This window comes from Pygocentrus nattereri, chromosome 11 (assembly GCF_015220715.1).
Source record: "Pygocentrus nattereri isolate fPygNat1 chromosome 11, fPygNat1.pri, whole genome shotgun sequence".
In the NCBI taxonomy this organism is placed as follows: Eukaryota; Metazoa; Chordata; class Actinopteri; order Characiformes; family Serrasalmidae; genus Pygocentrus; species Pygocentrus nattereri.
This window is the reverse complement of record NC_051221.1, coordinates 36,875,002-36,894,429: the sequence shown is the minus strand read 5'-3', so window position 1 is coordinate 36,894,429 and position 19,428 is coordinate 36,875,002. Positions and strand designations below refer to the sequence as shown.

The following is a 19,428-nucleotide window of genomic DNA, read 5'->3' as shown; positions in this document are numbered from 1 at the left end:
TCGGTCAGGGTCTGTGTATTATCTCAGTCTAGCCAGCTCCCATAAACCAAAGAGACCAAGCACACTCAGGCTGTGTTATCGGTATACTTTAATGAACATTAATTACATGATATACATAGTGTTTCATTGAAACAAGAGTGTAGCACTTGTTGGAATGGCCTGGAGGGATGCTCTCCTAGCCCTCTCATAACTACAGCAGTCTAGTAGTGTAAAGAAAATGTGTGCCACAGCCAACCCACAAGTTGCTAGAGTAGGGGGGGGGGTGCTCTGTTCAGGAAACCACTCCAGAATGCAACCCCTCGTTTTCAGCCAGTGATGGAGGGAAGACCATCAAGGATCCACATCCGTACCCCAAAAACCAGTTGGCAATACATGTATGAGACCACTCAGTTCAACAGTTGATTTCATAGTTAAAACATGTTGAGCAAAACTGACAAAAAAAAGGAACGCACATATACATATATATACATATATATATATATACATACATATATATATATATACACATAAATATATATATATGTATATACACATATACATACAAACACACTTCAACTGGTTGGTATATACAGATATTTACAATATATAAATATAGTAAAATAGTTTAAATTACATTGATGTTCTTCCATAAATAAGTGTTGGACAATAACGTCTTAGATGACATATGAGGTTAGCGATTGGAAGCACAGTGAGGTTTTACTAGTGTGTGATGGCTACACACAGCCATTTCACTTAATGGGCTCATGACACTGACCAGTGGACGTGACCTCTGTTATCCCAATTCTCTTGTCCTTTTTGTGTTTTCTGTCCTCCTCCATCTCCCTCCCTCTCCCTCTTCAGGTGAACGAGCAAAGTAACATTAAGCTGCCGATGGCTAACACTGAGACGGCAAGTCGTACAAATGCTGAAAACCTTTGCCCCCCCCTCCCTCTACTCTGCCTGGGAAGACATAGCGTACCATCTTTTCGCAACGTGAGGCTCTGCCTTTAAAAAGCATACACAATTTTAAGTTATGGTTCATCAATACTGTACAACCACTGTATGTGGCTAATAAAATTGCATTCTTCCCTAAAGAAAAACTTTGGTGCCTTCAAAGTGATAGAAGGACAGCAATCAAACTTTCAGAAGTTATTGCTGTTAAAAAATGTTGCCTAGTTCTCAAATAATATTACAGTGTGCGTTACAGTAAATTCTTTCCGCTGTTTCACTAACCATAACCCAGGTGAACAACTATGAATATGCGTTTTGTTCATTAGTAGAGCTAATCAAGTTTTCTTTTTTTTCTCACAAGATGACTAAAGTAGTACAGTCAAAATGGCATCATAACAAATACTCAAAGCAGTGTAGTAATGTCTGAGCTGACAACGTTCACATGTGTGCTGAATATTAAGTGCTTTTCAATATACAAACCAGTAGGAAATATTTTTGGCCAAGGTAAAAAGAGAAGTGAAAAAGCTAGGCCGTCAGCCTCAGGTAAAGTAAGTTTGCCACTGCTTTGTGTGTTGCGGCTCGGAGCTGCTTGGGTTTTGGTTATCAGTTGGAAAAGCTAAACCTGAAGCAGTCTTGTGCGGAGTTAGTCTCTCACTTGCAAGATGTTTGCAAATGCTGTGAAACAATCGCCTTGTTTCAACTGCACAAGGAATACAAAAAAAAAAAAAGCAGAAGAGCAGGAAACAACTGAAAAACTGATCACAGCAACAAAAATATATGAAAAAAAAAAAATCACCATCTTTGTGGTCTAACAGCATACTGTACAAAGTTCAGGACATTCTCTCAGAATGGTATGTAGGTCTTTGCTCTAAGCTGGAAGAAGAGCACTTTCTTTCATGTACATTTACAGTTTTAGTGATCAGAGAAGTGACGGGCTGGACAGCGGCTCAGAGCCACTGGAGACGTGTCCTTCGTGCCTGTCACTCGCGCTGGGGCCACGCTGCTTAGTGACCAATGTCATGGTCCTTTGAACCAGCAGCGTTGTGGATCCAGTCCAGGATGATCAGTGTCATGCTACCGAACATGACGATGAAACCGCTGGCAAGGAACATGGCTGCCTGCAGCAAACAACAAAAGGAGACGGGATTAATCAAACATTGTAGTTAATGTCATAAAACTGTACACAACCTTTTAGCCTTTTATTTATAGTGTTATGACAAATGAATTCAAAGAAATTTGCCACAGCGTGTTGTTAGTAATGGCTAATTTCACTGTTATCACTGTGAGAGGCATCATATTCTTCTCACCCCTATCTTCTGGACTGACATCATGGACTCCTTCTTCACCAGTTTGATGTAGAAGGCAGAAGGCAGGATGAAGATCAACATAGCAGCAGCAGAAGCACCTTGAAAAGAAAAACAATTGTGTTAGTATACTGTTGACTACTTTCAAAAAACAGATTATATGTATTTCACAATTAAAAATAGTTATGGCTTTCTCAGATAAAAGTTTGTAATTTTCCCTGATTTGCATTGTGGCTGTGCTGTGAACGTAACATACCGATGAATCCAAAGATGTCCCTGATGCTGGGGACAAAGATGACGAGCACATTGACACAGCTCAGCAGAACGGCAGTGATTATAGTGTGGCGGATCCAGCTGAACTCTTTTGAGGCACACAACAGGTGGTTCACTGAAGTACGGATCTGAAATACCAGAGAAAATATTTCTTAGCTTTGTATTTTTGAGAGTCACACCAGCCGTTATGCAACAGGCACATATTTGCATAGTGTTAACAGCTGTCAGTACCCTGAGTTTTCACTGGTACACAAACATTACACAGACTTATGCTCTTTCTTCCTGCTGAGGCTTCACTAACTTAACTAGCAAGATGCAGCTCCATGTATTATGTCTTAACAGTGGCTTAATACTATTGTGATACTGCGTGATTATACTTACAGGGAAGAGAACCACAGGGACAGTAAGAGTGACAGCAGTCAGCACGGCCAGACGCACAATCAGCAGCACTACATCGAATCTGTACACCTTGGAGTATGTGTGCAGGAGCTCAGACTCAACGGCATCTATAAAGCACAAACGCAGTTCACCATTAGACAATCAGATGACCTGCACTCTCAGCCTGCAATACATTTCAAGTCAGTGTTGACAACACAGTTCTGACTGGGTTCTTTACTGAAGGGGTGGAAAAAATATTCCTTGCACAATATTTCCACTCTTCTAAGCAGGCCAGAAACATATGCAAACACGTTATGTTACGCTCCTGCCATGACAAACAGCACAGGGGACACCTGTGAGTGCCTTTTTCTTTCTCAGGCCTTACATAACGGAGCAGAGCCCAGAGGAGGGAGCTTCTCACTTGCTACCCTTTCATCTGCAAAAACGGGTGAATCTGACAAATTCTTAATTCATATTCTTGAACAGTCCGCTGCTGCAGGGTTTCTGAATGTGGCTTTATTCAAAAGAGAGAGACGATTTTGTGAAGTGATTTGAAGAGCTACCAAGTGCTTACCGTTAAAGGTCAAGTAGCCAAACAGGGCAGCCAGCAGATACATGACAAACATGGCGAAAAATGACACGTTGGCAACGTTCTGCATCTTCTTATGGGAGCGGCTGTAGAGAGAGAGAGAAGCGGCTTAGAAGTGCTAAGGTATCGACCATTCGAAAATCTTCTTTGTGTGAAACTCCTGTGTCTGGCTTAGTAATCTCGGCATATTAATGTAAAGGTTTTCCTCTTGAACTTACTCTCTGAGCTCCTCATACATGGGCAGAATGGCTGGGTGGCACACAAAAGCAAAGGTGATAATGGGAACAGCATATACCGTCTGGAAAGAAAGAAAAACATGGTTAAACATCAAAATCAAACCAGAGCGGACATCAGCACATTAATCTTACAAACAGACGTCAGACTACAGTACCTGTGAATTGAAGACAAAGTACTTGGGCGTGCAGATTGTGCTGTTAATGTGTGCCACTGTGCTGTTCACTGTCATATTGATGGCATCCAGGGGCAGTGGGCAGGGGATCTGAAACGTCTTGTAGATCACCTGAAGAACAAAAAACAAATTAGACAAAATGCTAAAGACCTAATGAACAACAGCTGGAACGTAGGAGCTACAACTGTGGGCTGTCTCATTTCCATCCTTAAACCTGAAACAGATGTAAATGAGCCGTCTGATTGCCCGTCTTTCTTCAAAGTAGCACCGAGGTTTCAACAGTTCTTTTGTTTTCCTATGTACCCGCTATACATGTCTCCAAGGTTTTAATGATCTACCTGGATCTCATGAATAAGAACATGATAAAATGTAAAGTTAAGAATAAAAGTCTATTTACTTACCACGATTAGGAAGAAAACCATGCACAATAACGAAAATCCGCTTGTGTAGCCGAGGTAGCCTGTGGTAAAATTTAAATACAATTCAGTTAGTTTCTTTAATTTCAGGATAAAACCGGCAGAGCACTTCCCTTAAACCTTTCCTGTTATGATAGAATGATACTCACCCAGATTTTTTAGCAGCGAGAGTGGTAAAATAATGATGAGAGACACAAGCAGCACTAAGTAGTCTCCGTTACTGTACCATTCCCTGCAAGAAAATGTGAATTTGGCATGAGTGTTTGGTGGATGTAAATATCATCTGCAATAGTGTGACACTAAAATACAAAACTTAACACAATGCCTGGGATTAATTAATAACACCCCTCAAAAATCCAAGTCGCCCTAAACCCCTGAACCAAATCTGTTTGTCGGAATAGGAGTTGCAGTGCACTCAAGAGATGGCAGGCAGAATTGAATTAACTGGGAACTTTGAGTTCTGAATGTTTCATGAGGTAGCTTTCATGCATTAGGTCATTGCAGGCTGCAGCTCTGTGCAGCACAAGGCTTTCTAAAAAGACTCTTTGATTGGGCACTTGACATACGTCTCCTCCCAGGCTGCCTGGAGCACAATAGAACACTTCACTCCGAAAAAAAAAAAACCACTCAGGGAAACCACTGCTTACAAAAGTGTTCAAATCCTCACTACTGAGAGAGCAAAACACCAAAGACATGCACTACGAAGGAAGACCTGCAGACAAATTTACACACAGAAACGGATGAAAATGAATCTTACCCTTCACTGTTTTCGACGAATGCTTTGATGACAATCGGTAACTCGTACTTCACAATGTAGAGGTAGCTGGACATGGCTGAAGTAGAGATTTGAACATATTAGTAACCACTAATCCTTGAGTGCTACTAGAAATCGTTATAGATAAAACATTACATACGAAACAGTTCTAAAAACTGTATTTTGTATTTTATTTTTAATCAATTCTATTAAATCAATCTAAACCATATTCACTTAAAAGATCACTTATAATCCACTGCAACCGGCCTGATTAATATTTAAAGCATGTTGTTGGACAAAAGCTGGTAGGGTCACAACTCATACATAACTTATAGCAGACACGGTGGAAATGCAACGTTGTCTTACCTCCGAAGTTCTGCATGGTGATAGAGCAGGATGCTGCCAGCTTCCCTGGTAAGCCAAAAGCCTTGTAGCCCAACTGCTCATAGACCAAAGAGCCTGAGAGAGGACAGAGATGCACCATTAAAAACAATTACACTCGTATGGGTTGTACCACACAACTCCAAATAAATGGGTAGGGAATTTGTTGCTAACCTCCTTCATTGGCAGTCTTGAGGAGCAGATGCACAGAGTAGAGGGAGAATATGGACACAGCTACCAGCAGAATGCTGCCAGAGAGAGCAGAGAATCACAGTATAAATTATTAAGCCCACACTGCTGTATCACTCGCATTGCTGCTGTTATTCTTTGCCAAGGGCACCCATTCTCTACCGCAAAGGACAGCAGCAGTGTTCTCTGAATGGGCCAAAATACAGAGATTGCACCATTTCCGGTAAAGCTTGATGAGTAGGCACATGCTGTTGTGAGTGTGTGGTGCAGTGTGGTTATGCGACACTCGCAGCAGACGAGAGGCGAAGAGGTGAAAGCTAAACCGTCACAATCCTACAATGCACCAGCAAAACCGTCTGAGCCAGTCATGATATCCCTATTACAGCTGGATTATCATCTACCCTCTCACCGCTCTCCCGTTTTAAACATACATCCCACCCAGTCTCTCAGGAGTCTGAGATTTGATCAGAGATTATACGCAAAATAAGCTTCAGATAGAGATATGCTGATATGGGCATTGCGGACTGATGCTACTACAGAAACATTTAGAAAATGTAGAAACTGAATCTACCTCAATTACCAAAAGCAGCTAATTGTATATAGAGAAGGACTTTGGGGGAAAATATCTTGATATTTTTCTAACCAATAAATCAGGCTGCAATTTAAATGTGAAAAACTACTAAAATGCAGACATTTTTTGGCACAATTATCATCAATTATAGGTCTTGATTAACAGTCAAGTCAAACATTGATCTGATTACTTTTTTTTTTTTTTTTACTATTTGCCAATATCAATGTAATAACATCATCGCGCATCCCTATATATTGATCTATTTTACATCCATGGTAGAAGAAAAATAAATGTTCTCACAAAAGCTCTTAATTACTACTTAATTACACTCCTGCAAAAACTCAGTCACCTCTCCACACCTGGTCCATACAACGGATCTTGTTTAGTTAATGCCGTCAAGATGTGCTCGCCCGTCAAATGGCCCAAAGCACACCCACGCCCTTTATATAACCAGCAGAAACCCTGGCCTGCCTGCAGGGGTATTAGAGTGTCGCTAAGAGGCTTGGCCTGCCCGCAAGTGACTGTGTGTGAGCCCTGAACACACTCTCCCTGCCTCTCTACACACACACACACACACAAAACTACGACTGTTTGTAAACACACATTAAGTATGGCCACTCTCCAGGAGTGCACCACACAGCGTTCACTCTTCTAGAGCTCAGTCAACTAATGAAGATAAGCTGCTCACATTCCAGCTGAACTCAGCTGTGAAACTGGGACAAACTACAGCGTTCATTAACAGCCCTAATTAACATCATACAGTAATGAGTGCAGCACGAAGAGAAGTTTCAATTAGCACAGACAGGAAGAAAAAGGGAAGACTTTAATGGCTAACTAAGAAGATAAATGTGATGCGACCGACGGGCTGATCTGACCAGGAAGGCTTAATAGCCTTCAGGAATGGCTGGGATGGGTGCCTCAAATCTGGCATTACAACAAGCTGTGTTAGTGTAAACCTCTAATTCCAGACATAAGACTGCAGCTCTGAAAGAGCACGGCCTAATGTCAGCCAACACACACTTCTCCATCAATCACGAAGGGTACTCACACAAACAGCGCGATGCCAGTGTTGGCCATGGCGTACGACAGGCCAAGGATTCCACTGCCCATGATGGCATTGCCCAGGTTGAAGACAGACATCCCAAAGGAGGCGGTGCCAGGGTGCTGATGGAAAGAAAGACAAAATAAAAAAAACAACAGATTAAAACCCGACACCTAAGCACGAGGAACTTAAGATGCTGCCGGTCCTACTGGATGAGACACTCACGTATTCTGCTTCATACTTCTTCTTAGGTCCCAGAAAATTAGGGAGGAAGTTCTGGCTCTCAGCATCCACGTCCGTATACTGACTGTGATGAGGAAAAACACACGATCAGTTCACTCTGCACTGACCCTGCATAACCTATGCGTTTATTCGAGTGACTGACATGCAGGAGCAGAGCGGCGTGGCAGAGCCTCGCACTGCCCTGCCTGCAGCAGCGAGAAAGGCAGGTACCTGGTCAGGGGGACTTTCTTTTCAAGGTAAACCTGGTACTCATTGCTGTTGGAACTGCTGCTGTCTTCCTCGGGAGAAATGTTGAAACGGCTCATCTCTGGTTTGCCAGGGGTCCTGCTCATTCTGTAGAGTTGCAACATAAAAAACAAAAGATCAAAAAAATGAGAAAAATCCCTTTTTTTATTTTAAATCACGCATCGTCACTGAATCCCTATCCTCCAGGCGCAGGGAGGAGTGATCGATACAGTGCGCTGCCTCAAGAATCGAGTCACGTGACTTGCCGCGCCTGTTGGTGGTGGTGGAGGGGGTCTATGTCTACGTCACCGCGGAGCAGTGGAAAATTCCGAGCCGGTAACAGAGACAAGCTGACCAAACACGCACGCACGCAGCTGAGAATAACTGACCAAACACACACAGACACACACAGCTGAGAATAACTGACCAAACACACACACACACAGCTGAGAATAACTGACCAAACACACAGCTCAGTGCCCCAGAACAACTTACCAGCTACCTCAACATTAACACTCGATGAATCAAACACACATAAGAGGCTCAAGCCGGCCTCCTGTTCTCCAGCTTCTTACACGAACTTTCCCAGTCCACCTTAAATTTAAGGTGCAACGGATAAATTCGAACAAGATAGGTTACATCCACACACTAAGATCAGACCTTCTCCATTGGGTTCACCTCAGGGCGAGTTATGTTACTGGGGATGTCTCTCGGTCAGTGAGTCTGAGAGACGGAGCTGGAGATGGCCATGTAGGCTCTGGTGGTCTTATTAAAGGACCGTAGATGGCGAGTGCGGGCGTTAGGGGAAACAAAGGCACGTGTCTGAGCGCTGAGGTGTGTTGAGCTCTCATTTTGGCGCAGCAGCATCTCCGGGTCTGTCTTTCCCCGCCCAGCGGAAAAAACCACGACCGTTAAACCAACCCGCTCAAACGACGGACGAGCAATCTCAATCTCTCTCTCTCTCTCTCTTCCCCATCACCTTTACGGAGATCCCCTTTTAATCTCTAACGTAAGCTACATTTTCTGTGAGGAGACTGCGGCATCAGACGCCGTCTCAGTTATTTATTAACTGATTTCTTCATCTCCGAGCTGAGCGGAGCGGAGAGCTGCGGTTCAGTCGCCCTGATCTTGAAGGGCACGGAAGACGACAAGGTTTCTCAGCATTGTGGCTCGTTTTCTGACCATTTCTCACTTTTCTCGTTTTTTAACAACTCGGCTTTGAGGCATAGCGTGAGCCGCCCGCCTTAAAACCAGCCACCGCGTTACCTTTTAGCTCATTTACCCGCAAAAAAAGACCAGAACAAGCATTTTCCTCATTTTATCTCATTTTGTAAGGTGAAATAAGCGAGAGGAAGACCGCAGGAACAAACCTCACCTCTGAAAATGGCTCGTAAAAATCCTTTCCTCCGTCGGTCTCGGCGGTGGGTCGCTTCCTCTTTATTCAGAAAGATCCAGAAAATGAATGAAAAATGCACTCGGCTTTATCCTTCACACGAACGGCTCACAAAAACAGCTCTAACGGGTATAAATAAAGAAGACCAACACCATAAATATTACACTACGATATAAATAAGAAAACGAACGAAACGCACGGAAAGCCGTTTCTCGTGTCCCGCACTCAGAGTCAGTGAGGAACCGGCTCATTCTCCGGGTTTATATTCCTCACGATGTGTTGCATCAGCTGCCGGACGCTGGAGGCGTGGCCAAAGCCCCCGCCCACCATTGACGGTTTGTGTACAAACACTCAGTGGCCGACATTTCACCTGCGTTCACACACGAGGCCGAAATCTGGTTCATCTGTCTTTCTGGTTCGATTTATGTTGTTTTTTTGTTTTTTTTAAGAGGAATGAATATAAGCTCTTCAAAAAGATGATTCTTCAGTAAAGGGAGTGGTTCTATTCAGAACCACGAGGTCTATATACAACCGATTTCAAAAGGTTCTATAGAGACCCAAACACAACACACGCTCCATCAGTAGGAAGAACCATCTGACCATGCAGAGAACCATTTCAGCATGAAATGTTCTCACGTTTCTAGATATAGAACCAATATCTTTATTAAAGAAACACCGAAGAACCATAAAGAGTGTAAGAGGCTTTAAATGCAGTTTAAGTCACGTTTTTGGTGACCGGTATATGCCATATGTATTTCTATCAAATTGCAAGCCATGTAATGAATGAAGCACAGGCTGAAAGTGGTAGATCCTGTGGAGAGCACAGAATGTGGTAATAAACATGGTCTGAGTAAGCCATTGCCACATTACTGAGGTGGACTCGTGCTGAACATATAGCTCACGTGATCCTTAGACATTAAGGTTAATCCTATACAGGTCAACCTATTATCAGATCTGGGGTGTCACCAGGACGTGAATGGACGTTTCTGCAACAAATTCCTGACGTCAGAATCATCCAGATGAATTTAGTTAAAAGCATCCAACCAAAAAAAGTCTATATTTGGGACTTGAGACTCTCCAGAGTCAGATATGTAAATGTGTCTCATGGCTTTCCACATATTTTCCAAGTCATTAACTGCTGCCAAACCCTCAGTGCTAATGTCTGCTTTGCTGTTTGCACAGGTATTTAAACACTGTAGGCCAGTGTATCTGCCTGCACTGCACAGTCTCATGTTTTTCCTGCACCTGTTTTCCCTCCCTTTTCATCAGCTCATCACCAAGTCCCTCTGGAGCTGAATCAGGTGTGTTAGAGCAGGGAAAAGCAGGTGGACTGGAGGGCTGTGCATGAACTGATTCTGACTTGTGTTTGAATGTGTTTGTGTGTGTATTCATGAGGCCCGTCATATGTAGCATGCTGAGGGTGGAAGTGGACCGGGCGAGGGGCGAGTCAGCGAGGTTGTGTTTGACCTGTTTTTCCTTCCCTTTAAACGTATCATTCGCGTGAGCACCTCCAGACAGAGGGCCATCCTCGCTTGCTGCCTAAGCCCAAATCCACCCGCTGGAAGTGGTGGCGGACAGAGGGGGACTCCGCTCTGGCCCGCATTACCCAAGGCTTAAGGGCTACTGCTGGCTTTCATGCCCTGCCTCAGTTCACAGGCCAGGCGGGGCTGCGTGGCTCAGGGGACAATAGAGGAGCCGGGGAGGGAATGTCTGACCTATTGAACTGGGCCAGGGGCCCCAGGCTGCACACTGACTCCATACATAGACCTGGATCAACACACACATTTTTTTCTGTCTCTACAGTATGTGAAAGCAAGAGAACATACCTCCAGGACTTCCATGGAGACACTTAGACTGCTGTGATCGTAATGCAGGCCTGATGAGGAACTGCATGAAGATATGCTATTGATGTTTACAGAGACAAACGCCGTCCTAATCTGGTGGGTATGACTGTACACTGTAAATCCACTTTTTAAATGTGTCACGTTTATTTGACCTGTGGAGAACAAACTGAAGAATGCTTGACTGCAACATCAAATATACATCAGTGCTCAAAACCTACATGCTACATGAGTATTCTTATTGAAAAAAACAGCAACAAAAAACTAAGCATTTGCATTTAAAGTAGTCCTAAGGTTGTAATATATACATACTGCACAATATGGGACAGTTTATTTATGTCTATGTGACATTGTAAATAACTGGCAATGTAATCAAATTTAAATGTGAACTTTTTTCATGGACATACAACCACAGCTTTGAATCATTGTTTTGCCAAATATTAAACCAAATTTGTTCAAGATACATACAGTGAGGTCCAAAATTCTAATATGACGTTGAAACTCTGGTATTTTTCATTTAAACCTCGAAATTAATAACAGAAAGTTTATAGAATCTTGAAAACTAAGAAATATTTTAAATTCTTCACTATTTGTAGGTCTCCACTCAAATGGAAGGAAAGTTGTGTCTTTTAAGGTATTTGTACAATCAGACCTCTTTTTCCTCTCAAATTGTTATGCTGATAATATCATTTGTAATAAAAGACTTTGTATTTAATTAGAAAGGGGTGGCAAATAGAAGCATTTTCTCCAGTAGTCTCAGACTTCTGGACCCCAATGTATGTAAAATAATTCTAATATGATGCTACGATGCTTGAAAATTGGTGACCAAATCTTGCTGATGAAATACTTTTTGACAGAAAATGACCACAAATACACGATCGCAGTTTATCGTTTAATAACTTTTCCTACTTGCTTTTACTCCATCATTTTTGTTGTTCCCAAAATGCTTTAAATTGTGAATAAACTATCCATTTACTGATGTTTATGTATTACTGAGCTATGGAACTGAAAATGCCACTGTTGGCTAACCTTTGTTTGCAGACCTATTTGTGACCTCGGTTGCGCGCACTAGAGAGGCGTACCTAGTGTATCAGTTGTATAAGATCAGGAAAAGCAAATCCTGCTGGCACTTGGTGAAAAGGACAAACACACACACGATTAAAGGTGAAGGTTTTCCACACCAACCGGATATAAATGTAGATCCATTTTTTAAATTGAACACACTTCAGAAATGTGCTAACGTGAGTGTAAACACACTTCAGATATGCTATCTTTAAGGGGCTAAAAACTCTGGCCATTCACTGCATGCGTATGTTTAGAAAGTGCAGCACATGGAAGTCATTTAAAGCGTTCATGGTGGCGCTGCTTGACTGAAGAGCTGCACGATGATGCTTTTTCTCAGAAAGAGGACGAGAGGTGAGATAGACAGATATATTTGCGTCCACGTCTTCCTCTCTGCAGTCATAAAGAGGAACTAAGAGTAGAAAGCGCATTATGCAGCTGCTTCAGGGCTGAAAGGCCGGCTGTAACAACAACCACAGCTGATGCAGAACGAGTGTTTACAGACAATTTGAAAGACTTTATGGCTAATAGTGTTGGTATGTGCTTGTGATAAGAGGTTTTAAACATGAGGTTGACGAAGACTCAACATTCAATGTATCAGCGAATTACCAAGACTTTTTAATGGGTTTAATGGGTTTAATTTAATAAGTGTGTGCAGTTTCCATATTTCTGTCCTCACTACACTAATTTCATATTAGTGTCAGAGTATCTACTTGTACATGCATAGCAGGCACTAAATAATAAGTCCTAAATTAAAAACTGAATGATAAGCCTGGAGTAGGCACTGGGATTTTTCGTTACAATTTGGAGATCTCAAATGGGATTTCAGTGTGTTTGGGTTTGGCATGTTTGCCATGTTTTCCCAGAGCTATGATTAAAATTCTAGCTTACATCCTTTTGGTGGCCACCAGAAGGAGAAAATATATTATCATTGTAAAGTCAGTTATGTTGATAACCAACATTGTTTTGGATCATGTGAGGCTTCAGAAAATACAAATCTGCTGGGAGGGGGGTGGGGGGGGTATATTGCACCAAAATGTATCGGAACCTGTATTTCCATCCATCCATCCATTTTCTAAACCCTTCTCCGTCAGGGTCGCGGGGGGTGCTGGAGCCTATCCCAGCAGTCTTCGGGCGAAGGCAGGATACACCCTGGACAGGTCGCCAGTCCATCACAGGGCAGACAGACAGTCACTCACATACTCAGGGGCAATTTAGCATGTCCAATTGGCCTGACTGCATGTCTTTGGACTGTGGGAGGAAACCCACGCAGACACGGGGAGGACATGCAAACTCCACACAGAGAGGACCCTGGTTGCCCGGTCGGGGAATCGAACCCAGGCCCCCCTCACTGTGAGGCAACAGTGCTACCCACCATGCCACCGTGCCGCCCCGGAACCTGTATTTGTGGCTTGAAAAACTATACTTAGTATTTGAAGTAATTACAAACTTTTATAAACAATAAAGCCATAATATCTAACAAGATTTCATGCAATTACGAATGAAATATGGTTTACTGATGGCGTCTAAGTAGAATTTTCTTTCATTCACTAAGTAAAATCCACGCTGTATGAATGTATTTGGTGTTACCATGTGTCACCCAATGTGTTTGTTAAGCTCTCTAAACTGTTCGCTCATAAACATACTTAGATAAAACGCTAACACTTTACGCTGTTCATTAGGCCACATGACACCTACATAAGGTTGTCATGACAACTGACATATCCCTATATAACTGTTCGAAAATGGCCAGTTTAACCTTTATGGTAAATGACGCATTTTGGAATAAACATTTATACAAACTTATATAGGGCTATGTAAGTGATTATGACAAGCTTATCTAGGTGTCATGTAGCCTTATGAACAGCACCGTACAGTAAAGTGTTACTGATAAAATGTATAGGAACAGCTTCAAGTCCTTCAATTCTGTGACTCTTCACATATTGTCTTTATATTGAGATTGGTTGATATTTGATGCTTCAGTGATGATGTTAATGATTAGTGCTGGTTCAAAGACAAATTTGCCCGGTCCATTCCCACAAGGTGAGAGGTACTGTTCCCCACTGAAGCATCAGTTTTTATCCCTTGTGGATGTATTTCTAAAATTCCTCAAAATATTTCTCAAAAGTGGTGCCTTATTAAGTATTAAAACCGCATTTATAGTTCCTTGTTCATGTCTCTTTTGCCATGGCAAGGGAATATGGTAAAAACCAAGGCAAAACAGCTGGTGGTTTAGAATTTCCTCGAAGCACTGGAGTGAAACCTGATTAGATTGTACTGAACCTGAAAAAGAAAATAAAATGAAGAAATCGTGTGTATTTAATCATTCTCCCAGTTCAAAGGTCTGTGAGAGTGTGAATCTCCACCCAGTCTCCCACTGCGCCAGGCCCAGGGCATCTCATCTTCTCCTGGACCCACGCCTAACATTATATAACCCTTTTTCTATCCCCCCTGTATTAAACAAACAGCGGCCTGGAGGCCTGTAAACTGCAGCTCTGACCTGATCCATGGGAAGCTTGCACAGCCCCAGATCCTGTACATTATTACACTCTAATAACAGTAAATTAAATACGCACCCGCCGTCTTTCTGAATACTTACTGGGGTACTTCAACCCAATCTTCCACCAACCTGCATTAAATATGAGAAAAAAGTATCTTTGGTTTTAAAGCCGTGGGAAAGTATAATAGGCGGTAGATCTGGCCGATTTCTTACAAAAGGTTTTACTTTAAGCAAAGATGCTCTTTAATCTGCATCTTCACATGGGGAGTTCAGTCTGTGTGGGGTAAGTGTCAGTTTTGGTCAATAGCACTGTCAACTTTTTCAGCATGGCGTTGTGAATTAAAATGAACAAATTGATTACCAATTGATCACAAAATGAGGATGGAGCCCATTGCAGTGGGCCAGAAATAGGTGCTCTTATCTAGTGGCAACGCTACTGATTGAAAGTTCACCCTATCAAATGACATGTTTTTGTCAATTCTCTGAGTGACAGTAAGTTACCATATCTCAATATGGCATTTTCTGCAAATTATAGCGCAGAATTTCTATTAATTTGCTGAGTTTGACATCATCATCATCATCATCATCATCATTAACGGCTTAGTCCAGATAGGGTTGCAGTTGAATTTGATGTAAAAACATATAACAAATATAAGAGGTGCCATAACTGTTGCACAGGCAAATCCTTTCCTTTCCCTCAGTATGTTAAATTCAGCAGTTAAAAGTAACTGAATTAAAGTGTGCAGAAGTGTGTTCTCTGTAGAGGACGTGTTTATTCATATTCACTAAGATCATCAACAAAACGTCATTTGACCATGGGCAGGGTGCCCAAACTTTTGCATACACCTTGTAAAATAAAAGTGATGCACTTGATTCAAGCGTGCACATCATTTCCACATGAATAATTACCATCAAGGTTCAATATATTGAAAGAAAAAATAGTAGAATTGCTGTCCTCATCTATTTTGCAGATACTTGTGAGTTTGTTGTATTTTAAGAAACCAACTGTTAAATCATGCCCCATTCAGTGTAAATACGTTGTAGTGTTTCAGACTGTCCTGCTGCTGAAAGATCCACATTTCTGTGTGCTGCTTCTTTCGCAGAATTCGTCCAAAATGAAAAAAAAAAGAGTCCAAAATGTTCTTCTTGTTCATGATCCCAGCACTGAACTCAAGCTAACAGATACCACTGTGAAAGCCCCAGCCCCACATTTGAGATGTGAAGTTTATAGCCTCAGACTTTGAAGTTGGAGCTTTTTAGCCACACACTACGAGGTTTGAGGTTTCAGGTACCCTCAATACAGATGCATGTTGGATGAATTCTCCTCCAAACAAAAGTCTACCATCAGTTTAATGTTGTGTCAAAAGTGTGTCAAATGTCTCTGAAACACATCATTTCATTAAAGATTTTATGAAGTAAACTAAAGAACTAAAGTTTACCAAAAATCTAAATTACATTACATTACATTACATTTACATTTAGCAGACGCTTTTATCCAAAGCGACTTACAAATAATGGGGTACATAGAACAAACATAGTCAGGCCTTAAAGGAGGCCAAAGGGTAATAGCGGGGTAGAGAAGGGAAGGAGGGCAAGAAGGAGATGAGGTTGGTAGTGGTTAGATTGCCTACAAAATTGCCTAGTAAATTGTCTACATACTTTTTGGGCCCAATGCTTAAAATAATTATGACATGTTAAACAATCACAAGTACAAGTTTGTAGCTTTACACACCTTTTTTAACTGAAGAAGGCGGGTAAACCTGGTTGATTTAGAAGTTTGAGTCCACTGAACTTATAAAGTTCATAATGTTAAGCAAACGGAACAATATTTTGTTTTGCTTTTGTTAACTTCTTATATACAATTCAGTGAACTTAACATTTCAGCTAAGTTTACTTACTTTTTTTATTTGCATCTCTTTTTTTACAGTATAATAATTATAATGGATATATGAATAATGGACATCATACTGAGCTGTCAACAATGATGCTATAATCAAATGAACTTCTAGGATGCCTCATATTTTAAAAGTGATGATCGAATCTCAAGCAGATATGTTAAAAGGAAATGACTATAAACAGGTAATTACAATATTATTATTAATTATTTACAGTTTAACTTCTTGCTCCCAAAACACTTGAAAAATGGATTAAAATATATTACAGTACTGATTCTAGCATATAACTTTTACAACCTCCCTGTAGGTTTACTGTTAAAAATGAGTCAGCTCAAGTTAGAATGATAAGAGAGCTGATTACACCACTTTAACGCAACTTGAGTTCACCCAACTCAATCTTCTTAGTTTAGTCAAAACTGTCCAATTTTCTTTCTGCATCATAGTTAGGCAAACAGTATGGAAGCAAGTTCTCCACTACTCAGGACTTTTTCCATCACACAATCCTACCAGATGTTCTCTTCACTTGGGCTCCCACTTATGGAGGGCTAGGGCATCACTAGGCTTCAAACAAAGAAACTCCTGTTGGGGTGATGACTTAGTCTGTTGAGCCACTTCCTAGGAATTGCTTGGATTTCTGCATCTTTAAATACTTAATACACTGCAAAATAAATAACACATATATATCATTGCAGTCCAAAAAAGTCCTCAGAGTAGTAACTTAACAAGACAAGGCAAACATTATCTTTACTTTCAGTGTAAGTTAATGTAAAGAGGTCTTATTCCAAGTAATTTGGGAGCATTTCTCTCAGTCCATTCATCATGAAATTTTCAGGCAATGCAAAGAACAGCCGCCACGCTCAAATGGTGTAGCAAAGTACAAAATGGACAAATGTGGATATCTTTCAGATTTTTTCTATGGACAGTGATGATATATATACCGCTGCACCACATATTACTACATCCCTTTTCAAAGATAAAATAACAATGTGGGAGCTCAAGAGGAGAAAATGCCAGATGCGACTGTGTGATTAAAAGTTTCTTGGCTGGTGGAGACACAATTTCTGCACGTTTGACATAACCAAGAAATTAGAAATGTGATTTAGGAGAAATCCTGTCTGAAGTTCAGGCTGAAGAGAACTCGGTTGTCCTCAGCTCAAGAAAAGATATGTCATCAGATATCGTCTTAAACTGAGCGGATGTTTTCTGCTGTTTTTTTGTTTTTTTTGTTATTATTGTACATAACTGCACAAAAAAAATCAACATGACACGAGGGTCCTAACTTTAGAACAGCCATATACTTTATTCGCTAGGAAATGATGTAACTGATTAAAGTCACTGCATCACTTTTTCAGCGTAGGCGACTGCAGCAGAAGCCTCGAATAGGCATGCAAATCGGCGTCTTTTCTATTGGTGCTTGGACGAGTGCTTGTTTTGATGTAGCACTAAGTAGGCAAACTGCAACTCCAGAGATGAGTTGCAGCCCTCGGTAAGTACTGTAGGTGCCTTTGAGAACCTCTGTGGGTGCTGGCGTGCCTGCTGAGCTTGAAAGCTCTGAAGAGAATCGCCATCAGACTGAAAGAAAAACACACTGGTCGAGGACAGGAAGTGTGACACGCACTTGTGTCACACAGTGATCTCTATCAGTACAGAGAGAGTGGAGGATGTACACACACAGCATGTCCAGAAGACTCTACACTGTGCACAAGCTTTATGCTGTGTGTATGACTGTGTGAAGGGTCAATCAGGACTTGAGGAGAGTCTGTTGTGAATGATGTGCAACGTTAAAACACGCTTTAAAACATCAGTGTAGGGAAGAGCAGAACTCAAGTTAACACACATTTTGGTCTTTACTAAATAACACTACATGCATTTAGGCAAGACTGATTGTTTTCATACAAACAACCCACTGATACAGATGAAAATGTTATCTATTTCCTGAAAGCTGCAAGTGTTAATTGTTACTAGTAAATCAATGCAAGCAAGTCTGATATAATTCATTATATTCAATATTGTTCTATGTTGTTTCAACCAGACAAACTTTGTGGCCTGAATACACGCAAATAGATTCATCAACATAAACATGAAAATGAAAAGAGGCTCTTGGCAATTTTCTTTTTGACCAAGCGGAAGAGCTAATATCAGATATAATGTAAATATACTTCATTTACATACCATATGCAGAATGTTTTTGATAAATCTGTGACGAAAAAGTATCAAATGAATAAATAGCTCTTTTATATGGAAGGAATATGGGCTTCACTGCGTTCACTGCGTTAAAATAATATAATTGTGAAGCGTATGATTTACACCCTGGTCAAATGGCATGTTTTGTTGATTTTCTTTGCGAAAACAAGGTAACACATCCTCTACAGAGAACACACTTAAATATGGCATTTAGCTAAAAAGATTAGTGCACGATTTCTATTTATTTATTTTCTATTTATTTATATTTTTATATTATTTATTTATTTGCTGAGTTTAACAAACTGGAAAAAATAAAACATAACATATGAAATGGGCTAACTTATGCACAGGCCACATTTTATGTTTTAAGTTTTCCCAATATATTAAACTCAGCAAATAAACAGTAATTGTGCAAAAATAAGTCTTCGGACGTGTAAAGGACAAGTTAGCTTAGTTTCCCTTAAATCGACCAAACATGCTATTTGAGTGGAGGGGCCTAAACTTTTGCATACAACTGTATAATTTAGTAACTGAAAAAAAAAACACGATGCAAAAACAGACTTCAGGGAGAATCTGGAAAAATATCTGTCTTCCAAAATTCAAAGATGACGTCGCTACAGGGATACGAGAAGATGACATAAAGCATGTTCCACTTTAATCTGTTTAACAACGTATAATGTCCTTCTTACATTTTAGCCCACGTTATTTATACCTTTAATTTATAACTATATTCCAGCTAGCTCTCCCTGAATGTTCGTGATATAAATGTGTACATTCTTGCAAATGCAAATGAATTAAATACCTCATATCAACACTATTACATTTATTAAAATGTGGAAATTCAGGTGC

The 19,428-nt window shown here is 40.9% G+C and overlaps 1 protein-coding gene across 1 annotated transcript; it reads right to left on the bottom strand.

The window, feature by feature from the left end:
- Positions 1–1,845: 1,845 nt before the first annotated feature.
- slc38a2 (solute carrier family 38 member 2) lies at positions 1,846–9,350 on the bottom strand. The gene is made up of 16 exons (XM_017685971.2): positions 9,080–9,350; positions 7,690–7,812; positions 7,462–7,543; positions 7,243–7,358; positions 5,609–5,682; positions 5,420–5,512; positions 5,057–5,132; positions 4,449–4,531; positions 4,285–4,343; positions 3,866–3,994; positions 3,693–3,772; positions 3,460–3,560; positions 2,889–3,013; positions 2,491–2,635; positions 2,238–2,335; positions 1,846–2,048 (listed from the first exon to the last, which is right to left on the bottom strand). The coding sequence occupies exons 2-16, from the start codon at positions 7,809–7,811 to the stop codon at positions 1,935–1,937; spliced, it is 1,497 nt and encodes a 498-aa protein (XP_017541460.1). The 5' UTR covers position 7,812; positions 9,080–9,350; the 3' UTR covers positions 1,846–1,934.
- Positions 9,351–19,428: the final 10,078 nt, after the last annotated feature.